Below are 20,168 nucleotides of genomic sequence, written 5' to 3' on the forward strand. Positions count from 1 at the left end.
ATTACATGAAGGTTTTCAGTCTGACTGAGCCATCAATCCGATTATAATCGGATTATTTCAGTGCATGTAAACATAGATAATGTTTTTTTTGTCATGGTAATCATCTTTTAAGGTTAAAACCATCCACCTTTTGGTTACAATCCATGCATGAGAAATAAGATGCTTTGTTAAATGCATTTGCATGGTAAATCCATTTCTAAACATAAGATCAACTGCCATCATCTTAAAGGGCTATGGTGTGAAAACGTATTTATCTTCTTAGTCACAGCTCATGGTGTCAACGCATGTGAAAACTTTAATTTTCTAAAACTAATAATGTAAAAATAGGTTTATGATGATGCTGGAATGTTTCTTTACGTAGAATCTCTCTTAGGTTACAAGGCTTGTGATCTAGCAAGAGTAAAACAGAAAGATTAGAAAAGGAAAAGAAAAAAAAATGTTTCATGAAACAGTTTGATAACACAAATCTTTCCAACAAGATTTATCAGGGTATCTTTCCTGGATAAGGCTGAACTGTTTTAAGCTCTGACTCAACGTTTCCTCCCAGATTCTGTCACATTGAATTCATGCTGCAGTCTTCCCAGCAACAACAGAGAAACACACATGGATCTGACCAAGAGTCAAACACACACACTGTGAGTCAGAGACTCCCAGGAGGAAAGAGAGAGGAGGAGAAAACAAGAAAACAGAAAGACTAAAAGGCGATATATAAATAATACAGGACAAAATGAGGGTTTGAAATAAAAGTCTTGGCAACAGTCCTAAATCCAATAAACTGGACCTTGAGCAGCCCGGATCAGCCAAAAAACAACAGAGCATGAGTAGTCCAAACACAATATACTTGCTTTTCTTTTTTAGAAAGAGGGTGTGGCCTGTTCTTACCTGTCACCTGAGGTCGCCCGTTGCCGTGGAGATTTAAGGCAATCCCGAACCGCACGCATCATTTTAGTGTCAAACAACAGCCCATCGTATAGAACCTTTCTGATTTCTATCCTTTCTGCTCATCTTCTTCTGCACACTCCATTTCAAGCAGACTCATTACTTCTCACTTACTCTTTCTCTTGCACTCACAGGAAGTGAGAAGTGCTAAAAACTGCTGTGAAGCGTCTATCTCGCACTGAGAGTGAGTGTGCTGGGAGCTGACAGGTGACTGTATCTGCTTTTGCTCAAAGTCTGTAAGCCAAAGATGGAGGGGAAATCAGAGGTGGGGGCATCTTCCTCTTTCTATGTTTGTGTAAATGAGAGCTCCACCTCTCCTCTGTGGGCGAGTGACTCCTATCACAAGGTGTTACCTTCTCTGGAGACTCACTGCTTACAGGAAGTGATTTAAGGACTCGTATACATTTTTTTTACTTTCATTATATTACTTTTTAACCTAGAATACACCATAACACACTATCATATTTCTATCATTTAAATCCCTTAATGGATTGTTAGGCTGTATAAATCAACTGTCAACCGGAACCGAGAACACTTCCAACAACATCCGATGTACTAGTTTCATTGTAAGAGGAATTGCATTTACCCTAATATTAGCATGTCTGTCTCATTCTTATACTGAGGTTCCTGTAGTCAGCTGGATCCAGTCCAGAGGAGGACTGGTCCCCCGACTGAGCCTGGTTTCTCCCAAGCTGTTTTTTTTTTCTCCATTCTGTCACCTGATGGAGTTTGGGTTCCTTGTCACTGTTGCCTTTGGCTTACATAGTTGGGGACTCTCAATATTCAGCAATATTATTGATTTGACCGCACTGACCCTATTGGATGAGAGCTAAACTGAGCTGGATGGTGAAATCACTGTTTTCTCCAGTGCTGCTTTATAGCTATATTGAACTCATTTTATAATTGATGAACTTTACAGTTATTGAACTAAACCGAGTCAACACTGAACTGACTCATTGACCATTATTTTCCTGTTATCACAAAAAGCTGCTTTGAAAATCTGTATTGTATAAAGCGGCTAGCGCTATGTAAATAAAAGACAGTGTTTCCCCTAGGATATTTTTCAGGGGGGGGTGGTAGACCCCCAAAAACTGCTAGTGTTACGGATACGTTTAGTAATCAAAAAGCATGTCTAATTAATTGAAATAATGTATTCTGCATTTTTTCACAGTAATTCTGTGGTGTTGTTTTTCTGATAATCAAATGAAGACATATAACACTAATTTAACTTATTTTAATCATATGAAATTAAACAAACATTTTGTCAAATAACGTGCTGCACAATGAGCTTTAGGGCCCTATTTTAATGATCTAAGTGCATGGTCTAAAGCGCAGGGCGCAAGTTCACTAAGAGCGTGTCCGAATCCGCTAGTTTAACAATGGTAAAAATGGTCGGTGCGCCAGGCGCATGGTCTAAAAGGGTTGTCCCTATTCTCTTAATGAGTAATGGGTGTGTTTTGGGATTTATGTGCGTTAAACCAATCAGAGTCTCATCTCCCATTCCCTTTAAATGGCAGTTGCGCTCGCGCCATGGCAGATTCGCTATTTACATGACGTAATTTGATAGTAGAAAGACCGAAGCCGTCTCCAGAGCGCAAACGGAACTGCTTGTGCGCGAGGTAAAAGTGCGCAAGCAGACCATCTGCCGGACAAGCCGGATTCAACCATATCTTTATGTACACAATAATAATCTTATACATTGTAATCATTTTATTTTTAATATTTGGCATGTTTGTGTGCTGCTGTGCATCCCTGTGTGTTTAGTAAGCAGAGTGTATGCGCGTTGTGGACCCCCGCAGGGTGTAAGATAGGGCCCTTACTGTTAAAATTAAAACATGGAAGACACAATTATTATTCCTTAAATAAAGTTGATGATAATTTATTTGTATTAATGTTAGTATTATTACATTGGGACATATCTAAATTCTACTGTACAACAGTAATATTTCTGTCAAGTTAAACCAAACTTTTATTTTGACGGGTTGCCGTGAAGACCTTTGAGTTTCTGTGCGTTTATGAGATGATAGTTTTTCTCAAATGAAGTGGTTAAATGCCTCATTCATGCATTCGTGACCTCATATAGGCAAAAAAAACACATATGCTTCAGTGTGTGTGTGTGTGGTAAATGAAACCGCGTCGGCTGCACCATTCATTCACACAGAACATGCAGGATTCGTATTTAAATAGTCTTTGCGGTTTAATATTCACACACTAGTCTAAATAGCGATTTGATTTCAAGTGTACTGAACTGCTTTCTATTTATTCATAACATTTTTTTATTAAAATAATTTTGTCGCCCGCAAAACAATGGTAGGGGAAACACTGAAAGGTGACTTGACTTTAGATGCATCATTATATTAGTCTATAGACTATATATAGATATGACTCTTACTATAAGCTCAACTCCCAGTGGGAAAAACAAGCCAGACCCTCTATTTATCTCATTCAATATTCCATTTCACTAGGAAAATACATCAATACTGAAGTAAAGTCGGTTGCAAATTCCGGTTCACTCTGATTTTAACAATACATTCATTTTAGTGATTTATTAGTCTAAACACTGTCTGTGATTCATGCAACTAATTCAGCTTGACATGACCTTGCACATTACGATGACAGAGCGAGGAACATTAAGTAAAGAGATACTCATTAAAGAAACCATTCATCAGTTCAAGAGAATTTATCATGACCCGAGGACAGATATGGGCACAATGACACTGAGATTATTGTCAGACCCACACTTCTGTTTTTGTGGTTTCAAAAGCTCTTGTGCACCTGTGTGAGGACATTGTGTGGAAACTACAAACACACACTATATTAAAACAGATGGCCTGATAGTGCAAAAAAAGAGAGAAATGGAGAGTATTGCATGCTCAAAATGTTGAAACCTTGAAAATACAGACAGAACAACAAAGCAGTGGCTACCCATAATGACTTCCTTTATGTATAAATATCCACAGTCCATGGGTCCACAAGACATTAAAGGGTTAGTTCACCCAAAAATGAAAATTATGTCATTAATGACTCACCCTCATGTCGTTCCAAGCCCGTAAGACCTCCGTTCATCTTCGGAACACAGTTTAAGATATTTTAGATTTTGTTTGAGAGCTTTCTGTTCCTCCATTGAAAGTCAATGGACATGTCACTGTTCACGTCCAGAAAGGCAATACAGACATCATCAAAGTAGTCCTTGTGACATCAGTGGCTCAATCGGAAGTTTATCAAGCGACGGGAATAATTTTTGTGCGGAAAAGATTGAGCCACTGATGTCACAAGGACTACTTAGATGATGTCTGTACTGCCTTTCTGGACGTGAACAGTGACATGTCCATTGACTTTCAATGGAGGAACAGAAAGCTCTCGAACAAAATCTAAAATATCTTAAACTGTGTTCCGAAGATGAACGGAGGTCTTACGGGCTTGGAACGACATGAGGGTGAGTCATTAATGACATAATTTTCATTTTTGGGTGAACTAACCCTTTAAGATAAGGCCAGAAATTTTAATTCAGGTACATTCAGGTGTTTTAGTTTCAAACACGCTGTCTTGTGGACATGAGGAGAGAGAAGTAAAATCAGTAACTCACCTCTGTAAATCCATGATTTCATTAGTGAGTGAGTCCAACTCTTTAATTGCGGAGAAATCTGCAGCCTGTACTAAGAGAGCGTTGTTCTGTTCAGGAGCAGGGAGGGAGGAAGCATAGAAAAGTAGGAAAAGAGGATTTTAGTTTCAATTCTAAACTTTTTTCCAACTATATAATACACACGACTACCATTGAAATGTGAAATGGGTCAGTATGTTTTTTTTTTTTTTTTTAAGAAATTAATACTCTTATTCAGTATGCGTTAAAAAAGTGACAGTAATGTTCCAAAAGATTTCTATTTCAAATAAAGTGATGTTCTTTTAAATTTTCTATTCATCAAAGAATTCTGGAAAAAAAGTGTTACAATTTCCACAAAAATATTAGCATCACAAGTGTTTTGAACACTGATAATAAGAAATGTTTCTTAAAGAGTAACTCTTGCCAAAATGCAAACTAGGGTCTTTTTGTTAGTCTACCCGTGGCAAACTTTCATTTAAAAGCATAATTAGAATGGAAACACCACTTTTAAGTTTGACCGTATTTTCATTTCGGAAACATGAAATCCTGTATTTGAAACATGAAACTTTGCTCAAAGTAATCACCAGTATCACTCGATTGCATTTGGAGATTGACTATTTTTGACAGTCAAAATGCTGGCGGACACAGCTACAGTGAGTTGTTCAAAATCTTTCTTTTTAGTAAACTCTCTGTACACAAACAATTGTTCTCAATGCTTGAGTTCATGTGTAGAGCCCCTGGTGATACTTCGAGCAAAGTTTCATGTTGTGTCGAGCCTTCTTAGTGTTTTAAAAATATCGAGTTTTGATGCTATTATAGCATCATAGCCCCAAGCACTCCCATTCAAAAGGCAATTTGACCGGAAATACAGTCAAACTTAAAAGTGGCGTTTCCATTTTAATTATGCTTTTAAACAAAAGTTTGCCTCGGGTAGATTAACAAAAAGACCCTAGTTTGCATTTTGGCGAGAGTTACCCTTTAAGCACAAAGCTCATTATCATTTAAAGAGACATGCACTGAAACGGGTCACTGTGAACAGAGCTGTTTTTGAGGAGGTAAAAAGGGTGTTTTACACAACCATTGAGGAATTTTAACCAAAGTATGTTACAAACTTTACATGAAGACCCTAAAGAATCATACCAACTTGTGGAAAATGGGCATCCGGTGACCCCTTTAAATAATTTAAAAATCTTACTGACTCTAAACTTATGAACTTTAGTTTATGAGAGAAACAAACTTACAAAATAAAGACAGAAAGCAGCAAGCTAGATAAAAAAAAAAAGATAACATCTAAAAGGATTCAAGGATTGGTCAGAAGCTCAGAACCAAAAAAAAAAATCCTAGCATCTTCTATTTTTCACATTCAAAACAACAACTCCACATATGATTTAATGAGCACTGTACCTGTCGTGCCAGTCTATCACAAGGAGGGATCATTTCCGGAGAGAGTGTCTGGGGTGGGTCTATTCCCTTTGAGAGCTTCTGATTGATTAGATATAGAGCTAATGCAAACTGATCCCGGGTCAGCTTCCCGACGTCACCTATATCGCAAAGCTCCCTAAAGAAAAGGCAAGCCAAAGTAACATTACAATACAAATCCATACAGTTTTAGTGTTTGCAAGATATGGATTATGTCTAATTAGTTCTGCATGAGCATTTATGGAAAATTAAACTAATAACGGAAATTTAAATCCAAGCAGTAGCATCTCACCAAATGCGGGCTAAAGTAGCAGACGGCAAACCCGTCTTCAGAAATATATCTCGGACCTCAGCACCAGATACCAAGCCATCCATGTCACTATCTGTCTTGATGAATAAGTCATCGTATTTGGCTTTATCTGCTGGAGATACCACCCACTGCACAAACACATTTATACATAATGTTTGTTAACGAAACTCTGGGACATTTTCAAACTACATTTGCAGCAAGTACTAGAATTATTCATAACTAAATTATCAATAAGCTGTTAAAACTGATGTGAAATTAATGTGACCTGTGGTGGTGCAGGTTTTGCTGGGAGTGTTTTAGATCCAGAGTGGGCAGAGCCTCTCTCTTTATGCTGTGCTGGAGATGGTAGGAGGGGGGTGATCACAGGAGGCGTGGCTATTTTTTTCCGTTTTGATGGTGGAATCAGAGCGGCAGGCAGAGACATGGGAACCGGCTCGGACTCCAGAGCTCTGTATACCAAATACATGGCCTAAAACACACAAAATATATGAACTATTAACACTGGACAAACTTCTTCAGTTTTAAAGGAATAGTTCACTTCAAAATGAAAATTCTGTCATCATATACTCACCCTAAAGTTGTTTCAAACCTGTATGAATTTCTTTCTTCTGCTGAACAGTTGATGGGCCCCATTGACTTCCATAGTAGGAAAAAAATACTATGGAAGTCAATCATCAACTGTTTGGTTACCGACATTCTTCAAAATATCTTCTTTTGTGTTCAGCAGAAGAGAGACATTTATACAGGTTTGAAACAACTTGAGGGTGAGAAAATGATGACAGAATTTTGAAGTAAGACTACTCTTAAAGTATAAAAACAGAGTAGTGTAAAGGGCAGCTTTTCTCAAATAGGAAACAAGATGTTCATGTCATCTTTATGAAAGCCTTATCTATGTAAAAATCAGGGTGAAGTCACCCTTGAAAAGTAGGCAAGATGAAAAGTAATATGCCAAGATATTAATAACCCATTTGTGGTTTATTACCCACAGAACTCACCACAGCAAACTCATCTTTGTCCAGCATGCCATCTCTGTCAATGTCACTGAGCTCCCAAACCTATAACATTAATTCCAATAAGAGATGTCAGATCGTTTCAGTCCATTAAATCGTTATTACTGATGTGCAGAGTCATTTACCTGTAGTTTAATACATTTTGAAGTGCGATAGACAATTTAGCTAAACTTCTTTTTAAAAGACCCCAATACTTTCAAGCTATGGCTCAAGAGTGCATCCTGGTGGTTAGGCCTAAAAATGCACCTTTATATAAAAGATGAGGTAAAAGTTGCATCTTCAAACCCTGCATTGCACTATCATTATAAACCTGCTTGCCAATGCGCTTGTCTTACCCTGCCAAGGACGTCCACAGGGAGTTTAGAATTAAGGAGCACTGGTTTGACCTTATCGCCCGTGAGCATGCCGCCCGCTGGAGAGAGGCTCTCGAAGATGGCATCGAATTTCAGCTTCTCATCAGCCTATATGACACGCACAACACACAAACACATTCATAAATGAGCAATTAAGCAATTGAGGCATTAAACTGAAAGCTTAATCTAATTTATACTAAATATATTCTAAATAACCAAACATCTGTTGGCGATATCTGACCTTGACAATCCATGGGCAGTCTGTGGGCACAGGGCCAAACTGAAGAGGACTGCTAGTGTCATGCTAGAAGAGACAAGAGAAGAACAGCCATTAACTCACAAGAGACATAGAGCCGTTTCCACCACGTCAGCAAATAAAATCACCAACTCAGCAGCTTTTAAGTCATTTGTAATTGTATTCCCAGTTCTCCTTGGCTAATGAAGGACATGTGATGTTGTTTTCCTGGTCTGGTGAAGAGGAAGAGGAAGTTAAGATCTAACTTACAAACTTTGGGGGAGGGACAGCAGTATTTAGGCACTTAAGAGACACTTCAAGTCCATTCTGAGCACACGCCACCAAACGGAGGGCTACAAAAAATTGCTGAGAAGCAACAAACAGACAAATACAGTTGAGAATGTATAGCTCGAACGATTTTTCTAATAATGAACAAAAATGTTTGAAAATACCTGCTTGTTTAGCGAGCCTTTGCGTTCCGAATCTGCTAAGTCCCATATCTGTGGAACAAATTAGCACAAAGTCGAATCAGCAATCAGTCATTTAGTGCTTTAAGTAAAACACTGCATATTGCATGTGCATAACAACCTGTTAATGTTCAAGTAGTTTCAGGAAGAAAGTTTCAATAGAAAGTATTTCTAAAAATGTTTTTGCAAATTAATGAAATGGAAAAAGTAGTAACACAACAAACTGCAGAAAATCAATATAGTGATATTAAGAAGGTAAGTAAATTACACCATCTATCTTATTCTATTTCAGTCATCTTGATGTTTCCAGCACTCATCAATCAATTCATTTCCCACACTGCTATATTGGAAGCATGCTATTTCTTATTGACGTTACCTTGCCAAGGACCAGGTCTGCAAGGCCAGATGTCTTTAAGAATAAAGCCGCATCACTAGCTCCTACACACCCACTGCCGGACGGATCTACCTGTGGTGGAATAAAGCATAACAAATATTTAAAGTTTGGGGTCTGTAAGGATTGTTAATGTTTTCGAAAGGAATCTCTTTTGCTCACAAAGGCTGCATTTATTTGATCAAAAATACAATAAAAAAGTAATATTGTGAAATATTATTACAATTAAGCATAACTGGTTTCTATTCTAATGTACAGCAGTCAACATTTTAAGTAAATCCAAAAAGTTCATCAAAGTTATCCTAAGTCAAGAACAGGTATTGTTCAAAATTCATGTATGAAAGGTTTTGATCCACTTCAAATGTTGACTACTGTATTTTAGAATGCATCTTATTCTTGTGATAGCAAAGCTGGATTTTCAGCATCATTTGTCCAGTCTTTAGTGTCACATGAAAGTTAAAAATAACAGCATTTATTTCAAATAGAAACCTTCTGTAATAATATAGGCTAAATGTCTTTACTGTTACTTGATTTGATCAATTTAATGCATTCTTGCTGAATAAAAGTATTCATTTCTTTGACGGGTAGTGTATTTTTCAATAAATATTCTAGAACTGATGGCCAATCATTCAAACACAATCCAAAAAAAAACAGAACTGAAGATATTCACTCAAATAGGAAACCAGCAGCAAGATGTTTAAACCATATGCTAGTTCAAACAGGCTGCTTCACTCACCCCGTCCAGTTCAGTTTGCAAACAATTCATCACTAATTCATAGCGGAATCCTTTTACTGAGAGAATGACACTTACGGGAAGCAGAAGACTCAGCGTGCTTTTAGCTCAAACTGACAATGAGGTGAGGTTTTTATTTCTTTTCTTTCACCAAGTGCTCTATATTTGCCAAAGTGAGACATAACAGAAAATACTGATTAAACGCTTACCTGTCGATAGTATTTCTCATAGACAGGATTCCCACTTGAAAGCTGCAACCAAATAAAACAAAATCTAGTTAAAGTCATTCCAAATACATTGTTTAATCTCTCTAAAACAGGTTAAACTGATAAAACCTTTAATCAATACATAAATAAGCCGATTAAAGAGCACATTCTTTTAAACTGTTGTCTTTCTTGGCAGCATTGATGCATTCAGACCTCTGAAAAAGAAAATGTTAAAACCATCTGGCAACCAGGTGAACATTTATTGAATGGCAATGTGAAAGCAAACGATCTCACAATGACTTTAGTAGTACTCACACACCTTAGCCGTATATAAAGATGTTGATTAAACACCCATGCACACATTAACGGTGGCTTTCTTTAGTCTCCTACCATTCACAACACAGAGCTTTTGTTGAGTTGGGATTCACAATAGTTGAGCAGAGTAACACACATTTGCGCAGCTGACCGCAAGCCAAACCATCGACATTAGGCTTAGTCACGGCCAAAAGGCTAATTTATACCATATGGACGGATCAAGTGAAATGAGACGCATTATAGAGTCCAAATTATGATTGTTTAAATTGTGTTTTTAGTAGACGTCAACCCCTCTGTCAGTCAAATGCTATTAGAGGATCATTTGATCTTATCTATCTGACATCTGCATCATCATGAAGCATAAGCATTAACTTGATTTTCTGGTCATGTTAGGTGAAGTTCTGCCAGATCCCAACTGCTTTTTGGTTGTAGTTCAACAGCTCTGTCTGTCTCCCATCAGGTGGTTACTGGTGCATGCTAATGCGATGCTGGCACACAATATTCAGCAAAGTGCCACCAAACATTTCCTTGTCCCGCTGAGAAAGGAATAGGAGTTTTTGTAACGCTTCTTAAAAGGAAAAAAAACTCAAACCATTTTGGCCTTTCAGGCTGTTGCGATTCCAATTCATTTCCTGAGACTTATTCTGGCATGTTCTTCTTACAATTACCACGCTCCTACAGAGCGAAGTCTTAGTAAACCATAGTTAAACATACAATGAAAAAAATATCATCTACTAAATCTACAAAACTAACTTGGAATCCTTTTCTCATGCTGTCTTGTGAGAAGCTACATAAAAATACCACAGAAAGTGCATTTACAGACTGTTTAATGCTGCACAAATAGATTTACACATATTAAAATTGCAGAAATAATGTGGCAAAATGAATACTGCAAATATAAAATTATTAAACACTAATTGATTGATGGAATTTTATGATTATTTTAATAGAATTGTATGTAATATTATATTTTCTGTCATGACAATGACAGGTTTAAGGCTGCACTAATGAAGCATTTCATTTACACAAAGTACTCATTAAATGATTCATACGGTGAAATGAGAATTTGGTCTTATCACCAACCCCTAACAGAAAGCAGAACAGAACGAAGATATGTCAGACGTGTCTGTTCCTCTGCCTAAAGAGGTAATACCGCAATGCATATTTCATGAATGTGTGCCTTGCTTCTAAAACTGAGCATACTATCAGCTGAATGTGGTCAACTATTCAACCACCCTTTTCCATTAGAGAACAGTGTTACTCTTAAAGCAATAAAAAAAAGGTAACATGCAAAGTGAGGAACATTTCAGACCATCAATCTAATCAATACATGAATCCCTCAGGACTATTAAAACAGTTAAGTGAGTCCATTCATGTAATGCATATGCTGTCAGATCCCCCTATTCTTTTCTTGAACATCTGCATGAGTGTCACTTAAACTATTTTATTAATATTTGCTCATAACATGCTAAGACAACATCAGAAATAAGCTCATACTTAACTGGATTGAGATTTCTGACTATTTAAGATGTTATTAAGGCTGTAGCATACAACTTTTTGAAGGCTAATAGTCTGTTTAGCCAGCTAGCGAGTGTCAAATATGCTTTAGCTAGCTGGCTAATTAGTTTCAGACTGTAGCCAAGAGGGGAAAAAAGTTGTTATGGGTAGAATAAATAAATACTTAAAAAGGGAGAAGTACACGCTATGACTGAAATAGCGTAGTAAACACCATATTTGCATAAGATAACGCCTAGTTCCTATATATTAATTGACGAAGAGAGTAAAAGTGAGCTAGCAGTTTAGCAAAACTTCCTGCTGCTTTGCGATGCCACTAGAAATAGCCTACATGGTTTAGTGTACTAACACACACATTTAATCCAAAAATACCGATGTCAGATATCAGCGAAAGATGCCCTTAATATTGTAATTTAAAAGTTAGAGCCATAAATCGAAGAAGTATTTATCACTGCAGCATCTATAATTTCTACATATAGGCAAAGACACAATTTACAAGCACTTTCACACATTCATAGCCGAGAGATGTACAAATACAAGCTGTTCTTTAAATAATTACAGTCACTTTAGATCATCTAAAGACATGCAAAAGCTGGAAAAAATAAATAAAGTTTTATCCACCCTAGTTCAACACTGACACACTAAGCTACGCCCTTACGCAAGTCCCTAAAAGATCACACTGAAACTTTTTCTCTCCCAAAGCAAATGGCTGAAAACAACTTTAAATAGCTGCGACCAGACAACGGAGTGTGACCGTGTTTCGCCCTAAAGCGCAAATATAAAGCTCAACGGATCTGAAAGCCGTGTGAAACGAGCTGGAAAGTGATTTGGAGAGTGTTATATTAGTGTAGAAAGGGAGGTTACCTGAGTCAGGGAGAGACTGGCAGCCATAGTGTTTCAGTTCCCACTAGTTCATCCTGCGTTTCGATAGGCAATGGGCAATATAGGGATGCTACAAAACCTGGTGCTGGATTACTCTGTGAATTGAGGCTGAATAAAACCCGGCGCTGGATTATCCAGTGGATCTATAGGCGGTGGGTCACGGCTGATTGGTCCTCCAAGTTCTCTGGTCACTGGCGCTCACTGTACAGCCAAATTATGTCCAGCTCCACCTCTTTGGGTCTAATGGGTGGAGGGATAGAGTTATGGTTAGGGTGTGGTTGGACCTTCTAGCTTTACCTATTACGCCCAAATTACACCCAGAGAGGGGGAGCTGGATTTCACGCTCCACCCATGGCTCTGCACTGCAAAACCACCAGACACTGGACTGGATTTCTCGGTGGATCAGAGCACCAAAACCTGGTGCGGGACTTATCAGTGGATGAGGAGGCGATATAATACGAGCGGTTCAGTTTGTAATGCTAAAAGATCTCAACCTCAAGATTTTCATAATGGAGTTATTTATTTACACAAATTGTGAGTAAAATAAAGTCGGTGGTTAACTTGTAGAGACTTGTGCTGGTGAATTTTAAAACTTGAATTAAATAAACAGGTTTTAATGTCAATTTCTTCTTCCATTTTTATTTAACTACATTTTAAAACATGGTTTTAAATTTGTCTGCTAATTTGTGAATTTATTTACATTTTAATGTCTGAATTATTAAATTGATAACATATTCCTCCATTTTACTTTTAAATGTCACTCATAGTCCTCCATACTTGACGAATCACACAACAGATTCAATATTCATGAAGCATGAACGGGGGCCGGTTTCACAAAGCTATGTTAGACCGGTCTATAGTGTTAGACAAGTCTAAAATTTGCTCATAGACTAGTCTAATGCAAGTTAGACTGTTTCACAAAAATAAAGACTGACTTAATTTAGACCAAAAAAATTAGACACCTTACCCCCAGGCTAACTTAGGTCTAAGACTCTATGTTACCTTGGCAACCAGCAGTAACAATCAGTTACATTACAAACTGCCAAAAGAAAAGGGAAAATGGCTCATAATTTAAACATTTCTTCTTGTTACTACATTCCCAAGTAAAATGTCCTTGTAACTGTTAGGGTTGTCAACGCGAGCAACGATCGACGCGCTCCCTTTCATATGCAAGCGTCACTGGCGAAAAGTACTTTTAACCACAGACCTTATTTTACTTATAAACCTTCTAAAAAGTGAACATGCATGTTGTGAAATGTAATACCCTTTCATTATTTTACAAATAAGTGATTTTTTTTTTTTTTTTCAGTTTCCAAAAAAACATTGGAAACCACTGAAATTGAGTTTGGCCACTTTAGTGAAAATAGTGCTGAAGAAATGTAAATTATTTAATGTTCAAGAAGACACTTGAGTATGTTACTCTTTTTGTAGTTTTATTATTGGACAACAACTGTCATACCAGAGCTTTTCTTCTCAATATGTCAAGGTACATCCTTCAAACACAAAAAGTACAAAATATATCTTTAAAAAAAAGGTCACAATCAATTTTGCTGGGAGAAGTATCTGATTGAAGCAGTACAGCAGTGCAATATTCACAATGGCTGTGAAATCTGTTAGAGAAGTGTTACTAGAAGACTTACCTTGCAACACCCTTGAAATCTTACACACGTTTTTTAATTTTCCTTACTCCACAGGTTCAGCCAGGCCCTTATTACCACATTTGCTGAATAAATCATTCAGCAACTCCATTGAACCCAAGCAAACAATTTACAGCAACTGAGAGAAATCATTGTTAACCTTGATTCGCTTTCGCCACACATTCGGCCAAACATGCAAATTCTTAATTCGATATAAAAGTTTGCTTGCTGACCAGGGCCAGATCAAAACCATATCAGCTTTGTGAGATCCACTGTGTGTTCAGGAAAGTATACAACCAAGAACCTGATCTCTAATAGATTGATATTAAGAGCAAGTACGTGGTTATGAATTTGAGGTTTGGGTTAAGATGAAACATGCAATAAAGTGAGGACTCTCTCTCAAACCCAAAACACACACACACACACACACACACACACACACACATAAACGTAAAAACGTGTCAAGCCAAAATGAAACAACCTGCCATATTCTGTAACAGAAGTGAAATGAGAACAAAATGATGGTAACGGTACCTAAAAATTGCTCCACATTATCAATGAAATATAGTAAATGTTCTTTGAGGTAATCATACTAGTTTCTGAGAATTGTAGCTACCAGTTGATGACAGTTATGATTCAAGTTTCATGTTACAGAATTTCTAAGGATATCTGACATATGTAAACATGAGCATTGAATTTTTATGGATCGTGTCTCACACTACAGACAAAGATTTTCTTATTGGTTCCCTTCAAATCTCCCTGACTGAAAACGCTTGGGGGACTTTGCTTGACATCATGCAAATGAAAATTATGAAAAAAGTTAATCTATAAATAGGTTTGTAGAAGTGGAAAGGGACAAAACAATCTTGCCAGATTCATCCGACACACAACAAAAAGGAATGTCCAGCATTAGTCCAGATCTCTGTATTGTACCCCATTAGTCATGGGACATTTCTTCACAAGTTCCTGTTGAAATCTACAACTCGTCTTTGAGTTTAGAGTCTGTTTCCTCTTCCTCCTCCTCTTCTTCTTCCTCTTCTTCTTCCTCCTCCTCCTCTTCTTCTTCTTCCTCCTCTTCCTTATCTTCATCTTCCCCTTCATCCTTCACCTCCTCCTTTCTTGTACTTTCCTCTTCCTCACGCTTCTTTCTGTCTTCCTCTTCTTGACTTTCTTTCATTTTCTTCTCAGCATCCTGAGAGGAACAAAAACAAAACATAAACATGAGAAATTACTATCAAAAACGACAATTAAGTGGAAAATAATTTAATAGGGAGCAATAATAAATCAAAGCAGCGTACCTTTGTGGCACCCCAAGTCTCATCGCCAACCTCTTCTGCCAGTTTAGGGTCATTTGTAATGAGAAAGTTGTCAAAAATTGTGCCAGACTTCACCTAATAAAATAAAATACAAGGAAAGTTGGTTTAAAGCACATCAATAGGCAAGTTATTAAATATCTGAAAACTGTAATTGTCTTTGGGACCCAAAGTAAGAAAACTGCTAATGTACCTGCCACAAGTCCAGTCCGATCACTCCGATGCTATCGTATTTATAGATTTCGCTGTCAGCAGTGTACTCCGGGTTATCAATCTCAGGGTGCACCCATTTCCCCTTGTAAGCAGGATTGTCAATCTGGTTGGGTTTCCACTCACCCTGGAAAAGATAAAAAACTCAATTTCGAAAATAAAACCACAAACAGACCCAGTATTCACTGTGACAAAGCCATGTTTTTAGATATAATCCGCATCTTTTTTCAATATTCAAGTCAGGTTGAAGCGGAAATTCACCCTATTTTCTAAATGCTATTGATCTTATTCTGAATGAATTATCCATGTATGCATTTCATTAAAAAAAAGAAGATCTTGTAATTTTTTTTTTTTTTTTAATTGTAGTTCTTCTGACATATTCTGGACATTTCCAATAATTTTGCCCACATAAATCCCGACCCTTTCTTACAATCAGCCTCAAGCTCACATTCAGATCTGTAATTGTGACCATTGTGAATCTAAAAAATTCAGTTTATCTCACAATTCTGACACTTTTTCACAATTCCCTCAGAATAGCTTTCATTCATTTCTGCATCCATCCAAGCAATAGAACCAAGACTCAGTCCTACATTTTTTTGCTTTTTTCAATAAACAATTTCACTCGAATATACAGTACATCACAATATGGAGGAAAAGATCTGTCGCTACTTCCGTTACCTGGTGACTAAGTATTTTAAGGGAGGCACAATTAAAGAAATGTCAGTACCTTGTATTCAGGATTGGTGACCATGGGCGGCTCCCACTCCCCATCCATCTCATCATCCCAGTCATCAGGCTTCTTAGCATCAGGATCAGGGATGTTCTCGGCTTTGTCCCAGTCCTACAGAAACACACAGACAAAGTTTCACAAAGCTGGAACATATTAGCAAGGAACATATAACTTAATACTGTATATCAGACCAGCTGTTGTTGCAATGATTTACTTGGTGATCTGAGCATATTTATCCCAAACAGTGGCTTATATAAGCATTTAATCTGTTTTGCGACAAGCAAGATCTGTTCGGTTTCTTGACAAATACAAGTCCTTACCTCTGGTTTCTTGTCATCAGGGTCATCGATCTTCTCTCTCTCGTCCCAGTCCTCAGGCCTTTTCGCTTCGGGATCCTTGATCTTTTTGGGGGGCAGGACGTCCCAGTCTTCTTCCAGAGATCCAGACTCTACCTTCTTATTATCAATCTTGACTTCATAAGTGTTGTCAGGATTGACAATTAGCGTATACAGGTGGGTGTATTCATCATCCTGAATGACAAAATACATGGTGTATGAGCTAGTAGGAGTGGTGCCATGATGCATTATGGGACAAAAAATAAATGAACAATTGGATTACCTTGCATCTAATGTCTTTGTTGATCAAATGATTTTTGCCTTTGTAATTGAAGATTACATGTACTTTCTTGGTGCCAGGGCCACAGATGTCAGGACCTAGAATAGATAAACGTGTGGGTTAAATCATCTTGTGCGTCCAAATGCACATGACTGGTCTGATTTCACATCAGATTTAAGATGCTCATCAATAGAAACAAGTGATTAATGAAATACTCACCAAACATGATATTATAGGTGGAATCTCCATGCATATCTTCCTGTTTGATGTCTGATGGGAAAAGTTTGATGTAGCCTCCACCACAGTCAATGCTCTGTTCATGTTTTACAGTGAACTGGATCACGAGGGGCTCATCCTTGTTGTTGAAATCAGCGAAGCGAGATGAAAGCGCGTAGAAATGAGCATCCTGACTGGTCTGAAGACCTGAAAGTACACAATATGATACCTGAATAACAGCAACCATAACTCAAACTTTTCAGTTATTAAAATCATCTGACAAATAGGGCTGCAACTAATGTTTATGTTGATAATTAATCTGTTGATTACTTATTCAGTTAATACGATTAAAAATCAAAAAAATATTATTAAAAAAAATAATTGTAATACATTTACAGAATTGTTATTCCACAATCTGTCCTCCAAACAATGTGCAATTCAAATGCAATGAAAACAAATATAGTGAATGTATCCATGTACTATGTAGGCCACAGGTGTCAAACTCAGTTCCTGGAGGGCCACAGCCCTACAGAGTTTTTTCCAACCCTGCTTCAACACACACACCTGCAGTTTTCAAATAAGCTTGAAGGACTTGATTAGCTGAACAGGTGTGTTTAATTAGTTGAAGCTAACCTCTGCAGGGCTGTGGCCCTCCAGGGACTGAGTTTGCCACCTCTGATGTAGGCTATGTGCAAGTAAACATTTTGAGCAAAAATTTTAATTGATTGCTTACCAGTTGAAAGTAGAAGTTAAAATCAGTAAATTAAAAATGACAATAAAGAAAAAACAAATGATTACATCTTAACTGGCATGACTCAAGGTAGGAGGAACACGCATTCAATCATCTGAACATGTTATATTTTTACTCCATTATGATATTCTATTTATGGTTACTGCTTTCATAAAAACACAATTTCTTGTAGGTTTAAAATTCTACATGTAACATTTAAATCTAACAAGAAGAAAAATGCATATTTTAGTCATAATTATTGTGCTCATTGTACTGCGCTCTATGCACAGTCCGCATATGCGATTAATTGATAATCAATGAAATCAAATTTGTTGTCTTATTTTTACTGGCAATCTTATTGCCAAGTTGTTGCAGCCCTACTGGTGAGGACAGGTTCTTTCCTGTGTTGAGGTATTCCCGCTTTTTCAGGTATTATAGACCTTCTTGGCTGCAGGTAGGACAAGTACTGTGTAGTGCAAGATGAGTCATCAATATTTTGCACGACAAATTTAAATGTGAAATATCTGCTTCGTGTCAATTATGTCAATGTTTAGGAGTACACTAGAATGGCCTGCAATGCGAACACACATGGACCAAAACCCACAAAACTCTCATTCTGATTTCATGTGCATGATGAATCTTGTGACAAGGCACACATTGCTCAATTTCAGCAAAGCAGGAAGTTGGCTATACAAATTGGAGTAGATTTAATCTGTGGCAGGGCAACTGGCCCTACAACACGTGGCTTTTGTAATGTTTTGAAACAGTAAATATCAGATGGTGTGTGACCTGTCTGCAGCTCAGTAGAGCAGAGGGCATTACGTCACATACCGTAGCCCCTCCCCCCGCGTATTATTTAGTGCGTAAAATAATGAGGAAACCACAAATTCAAGCAAAGCAGTGTCAATTACCTCATGCATGTAACAAAGCATCACTCACCCTTATCTTTCTCGGCATCGCCATAAAATTTGCCTGCAGAGAGCACAAACTGGCCGTAGTCGGATTTATGCTTGGATTCAATCCATCGGCTCCTCCAGGTGTCTGAAATGTGCATGTGACATGAATGTGAAATTAAAACCATTATCAGCACGCATACATGCATAATTATGTATAAAATCAGATTAAATCAAGGACGTTTGCTCAACCGACCGTCATTCACACTGGCTGCCTTGACTATTTGTTATAAGATAACCTATTTAAACCAATACTTTAAGATTTTAAAACATTATATTGCTATTATTATTACTGTTGTTTTTGTTGTTGTTATAATTTAATGAATACAACCCACCATTGTTGCCAAGCTATTGCAATAGCATATGGTGACTCCACCACATAGAATTTCAACCATCACATGCTCGAAAGCTACAGAGAGCATAAATAATTTACAAAAAGCATCAAAACACAATTTTTTCAAACTCACCTCCGTCTTCAAATTGCTCTCGGAAATAAACAGATGATTCTGCAGCTATCAAAGCGATGGACACGGCCATAAACAGTAGGGATAACGTTGTCATTTTGCAGTTAAATATATCCCCCGTTTAGGAGGGGTGGAATAGTAAAATATAAAGAAAATGTGTTTTAAAAAGAAATATTAGGCTTGTATGTTATGAGCTCTGTTTGGATCTTTACATGCCTGCAAAATCACTGTCCGCTGCTGCTATCATTCGCACAGTCTCGCCTCTAGACTGAGAACAGATGGCTGGCTCTGATTGGACGGCGGGTGGAGACGATAGCGTCACACCGGTCAGCCAATCAGATAATTTGCCGAAAGCCGTGGAACGTCCTTTCTGGCCAATGCCAGCTGACCACGCGTTTGGCAGGCACTAGTAATGGGAATTGGAAAGACTCGTTTCAGCGAATCGGTTCAATGAACCGGTTTAGAAAACGGATTCAGTTAGTGCTTGCTTATGTTTTTTCTTAAGCAGTTGTATTTTACAAAATCTAAAATCTTCTAATTAAGCCATATGTAGGTACATATTACTGTTGGGCAGATTTGAAAACCAGTTATACGCGGTTTTAGGTTAAGTGTTTCCCTGTTTTTGCACGTTTTAATAAAATGTTATTTATTACAACCAAGTCTGTGTCGATGAAACTGTCATAGAATCAAGTTGTGATTATTACTGAATATTTCCAGTAGCTTTATTTCTGCTATTAAAGAGACAGTGCTTGGTTCTATGAATTAATAGTTTACTCGAAAATTGCTCTTGACTCAGCTCGATTCATGAACGAATCGTACAGTTCGATTTGTAAATAGTTGTTAGTCTATGATTCTCATTAAAAAGATTGAACCCTCAAGCTTAAACCCTATAGAAATATGCTCATAAGAGGAACAAGATTGTTA

General features: G+C 37.5%; 2 protein-coding genes across 2 annotated transcripts in view; both read right to left on the reverse strand.

Moving 5' to 3' along the window:
• The window catches only part of eps15 (epidermal growth factor receptor pathway substrate 15), a 35,321-nt gene extending 22,861 nt beyond the window's left edge, over positions 1-12,460 (reverse strand). The window contains exons 1-12 of the mRNA XM_081349060.1: positions 12,359-12,460; positions 9,668-9,709; positions 8,711-8,800; positions 8,320-8,367; positions 8,138-8,233; positions 7,874-7,936; positions 7,615-7,740; positions 7,265-7,324; positions 6,535-6,738; positions 6,252-6,397; positions 5,945-6,098; positions 4,526-4,611 (exon numbers count right to left, since the gene is read on the reverse strand). Coding sequence (XP_081205186.1) covers positions 4,526-4,611; positions 5,945-6,098; positions 6,252-6,397; positions 6,535-6,738; positions 7,265-7,324; positions 7,615-7,740; positions 7,874-7,936; positions 8,138-8,233; positions 8,320-8,367; positions 8,711-8,800; positions 9,668-9,709; positions 12,359-12,385 — 1,142 coding nt within the window. The 5' untranslated portion in view covers positions 12,386-12,460. The remainder of the gene's footprint in view (positions 1-4,525; positions 4,612-5,944; positions 6,099-6,251; positions 6,398-6,534; positions 6,739-7,264; positions 7,325-7,614; positions 7,741-7,873; positions 7,937-8,137; positions 8,234-8,319; positions 8,368-8,710; positions 8,801-9,667; positions 9,710-12,358) is intronic.
• A 1,329-nt stretch (positions 12,461-13,789) lies between these two features.
• On the reverse strand, positions 13,790-19,627 carry LOC308681136 (calreticulin-like). The gene is made up of 9 exons (XM_081349752.1): positions 19,248-19,627; positions 18,767-18,868; positions 17,101-17,304; positions 16,885-16,979; positions 16,587-16,796; positions 16,264-16,377; positions 15,520-15,663; positions 15,312-15,404; positions 13,790-15,205 (listed from the first exon to the last, which is right to left on the reverse strand). Exons 1-9 carry the CDS (start codon positions 19,339-19,341, stop codon positions 14,990-14,992), a joined length of 1,272 nt encoding a protein of 423 aa, XP_081205878.1. The 5' UTR covers positions 19,342-19,627; the 3' UTR covers positions 13,790-14,989.
• Between the last annotated feature and the right edge of the window lie 541 nt (positions 19,628-20,168).

The sequence above is a fragment of the Scardinius erythrophthalmus genome (genome assembly GCF_964197995.2).
Source record: "Scardinius erythrophthalmus genome assembly, chromosome: 20".
Classification (NCBI taxonomy): domain Eukaryota; kingdom Metazoa; phylum Chordata; class Actinopteri; order Cypriniformes; family Leuciscidae; genus Scardinius; species Scardinius erythrophthalmus.

Coding starts and splice junctions, on each gene's coding strand:
- LOC308681136 (XM_081349752.1), bottom strand. CDS start 19,341: ATGACAACGTTATCCCTACTGTTTATGGCCGTGTCCATCGCTTTGATA. Junction 15,405..15,519: donor TCGGACTGGACTTGTGGCAG/GTACATTAGCAG, acceptor TTATTTTATTAG/GTGAAGTCTGGCACAATTTT. Junction 15,206..15,311: donor AGACTTGGGGTGCCACAAAG/GTACGCTGCTTT, acceptor TGTTCCTCTCAG/GATGCTGAGAAGAAAATGAA.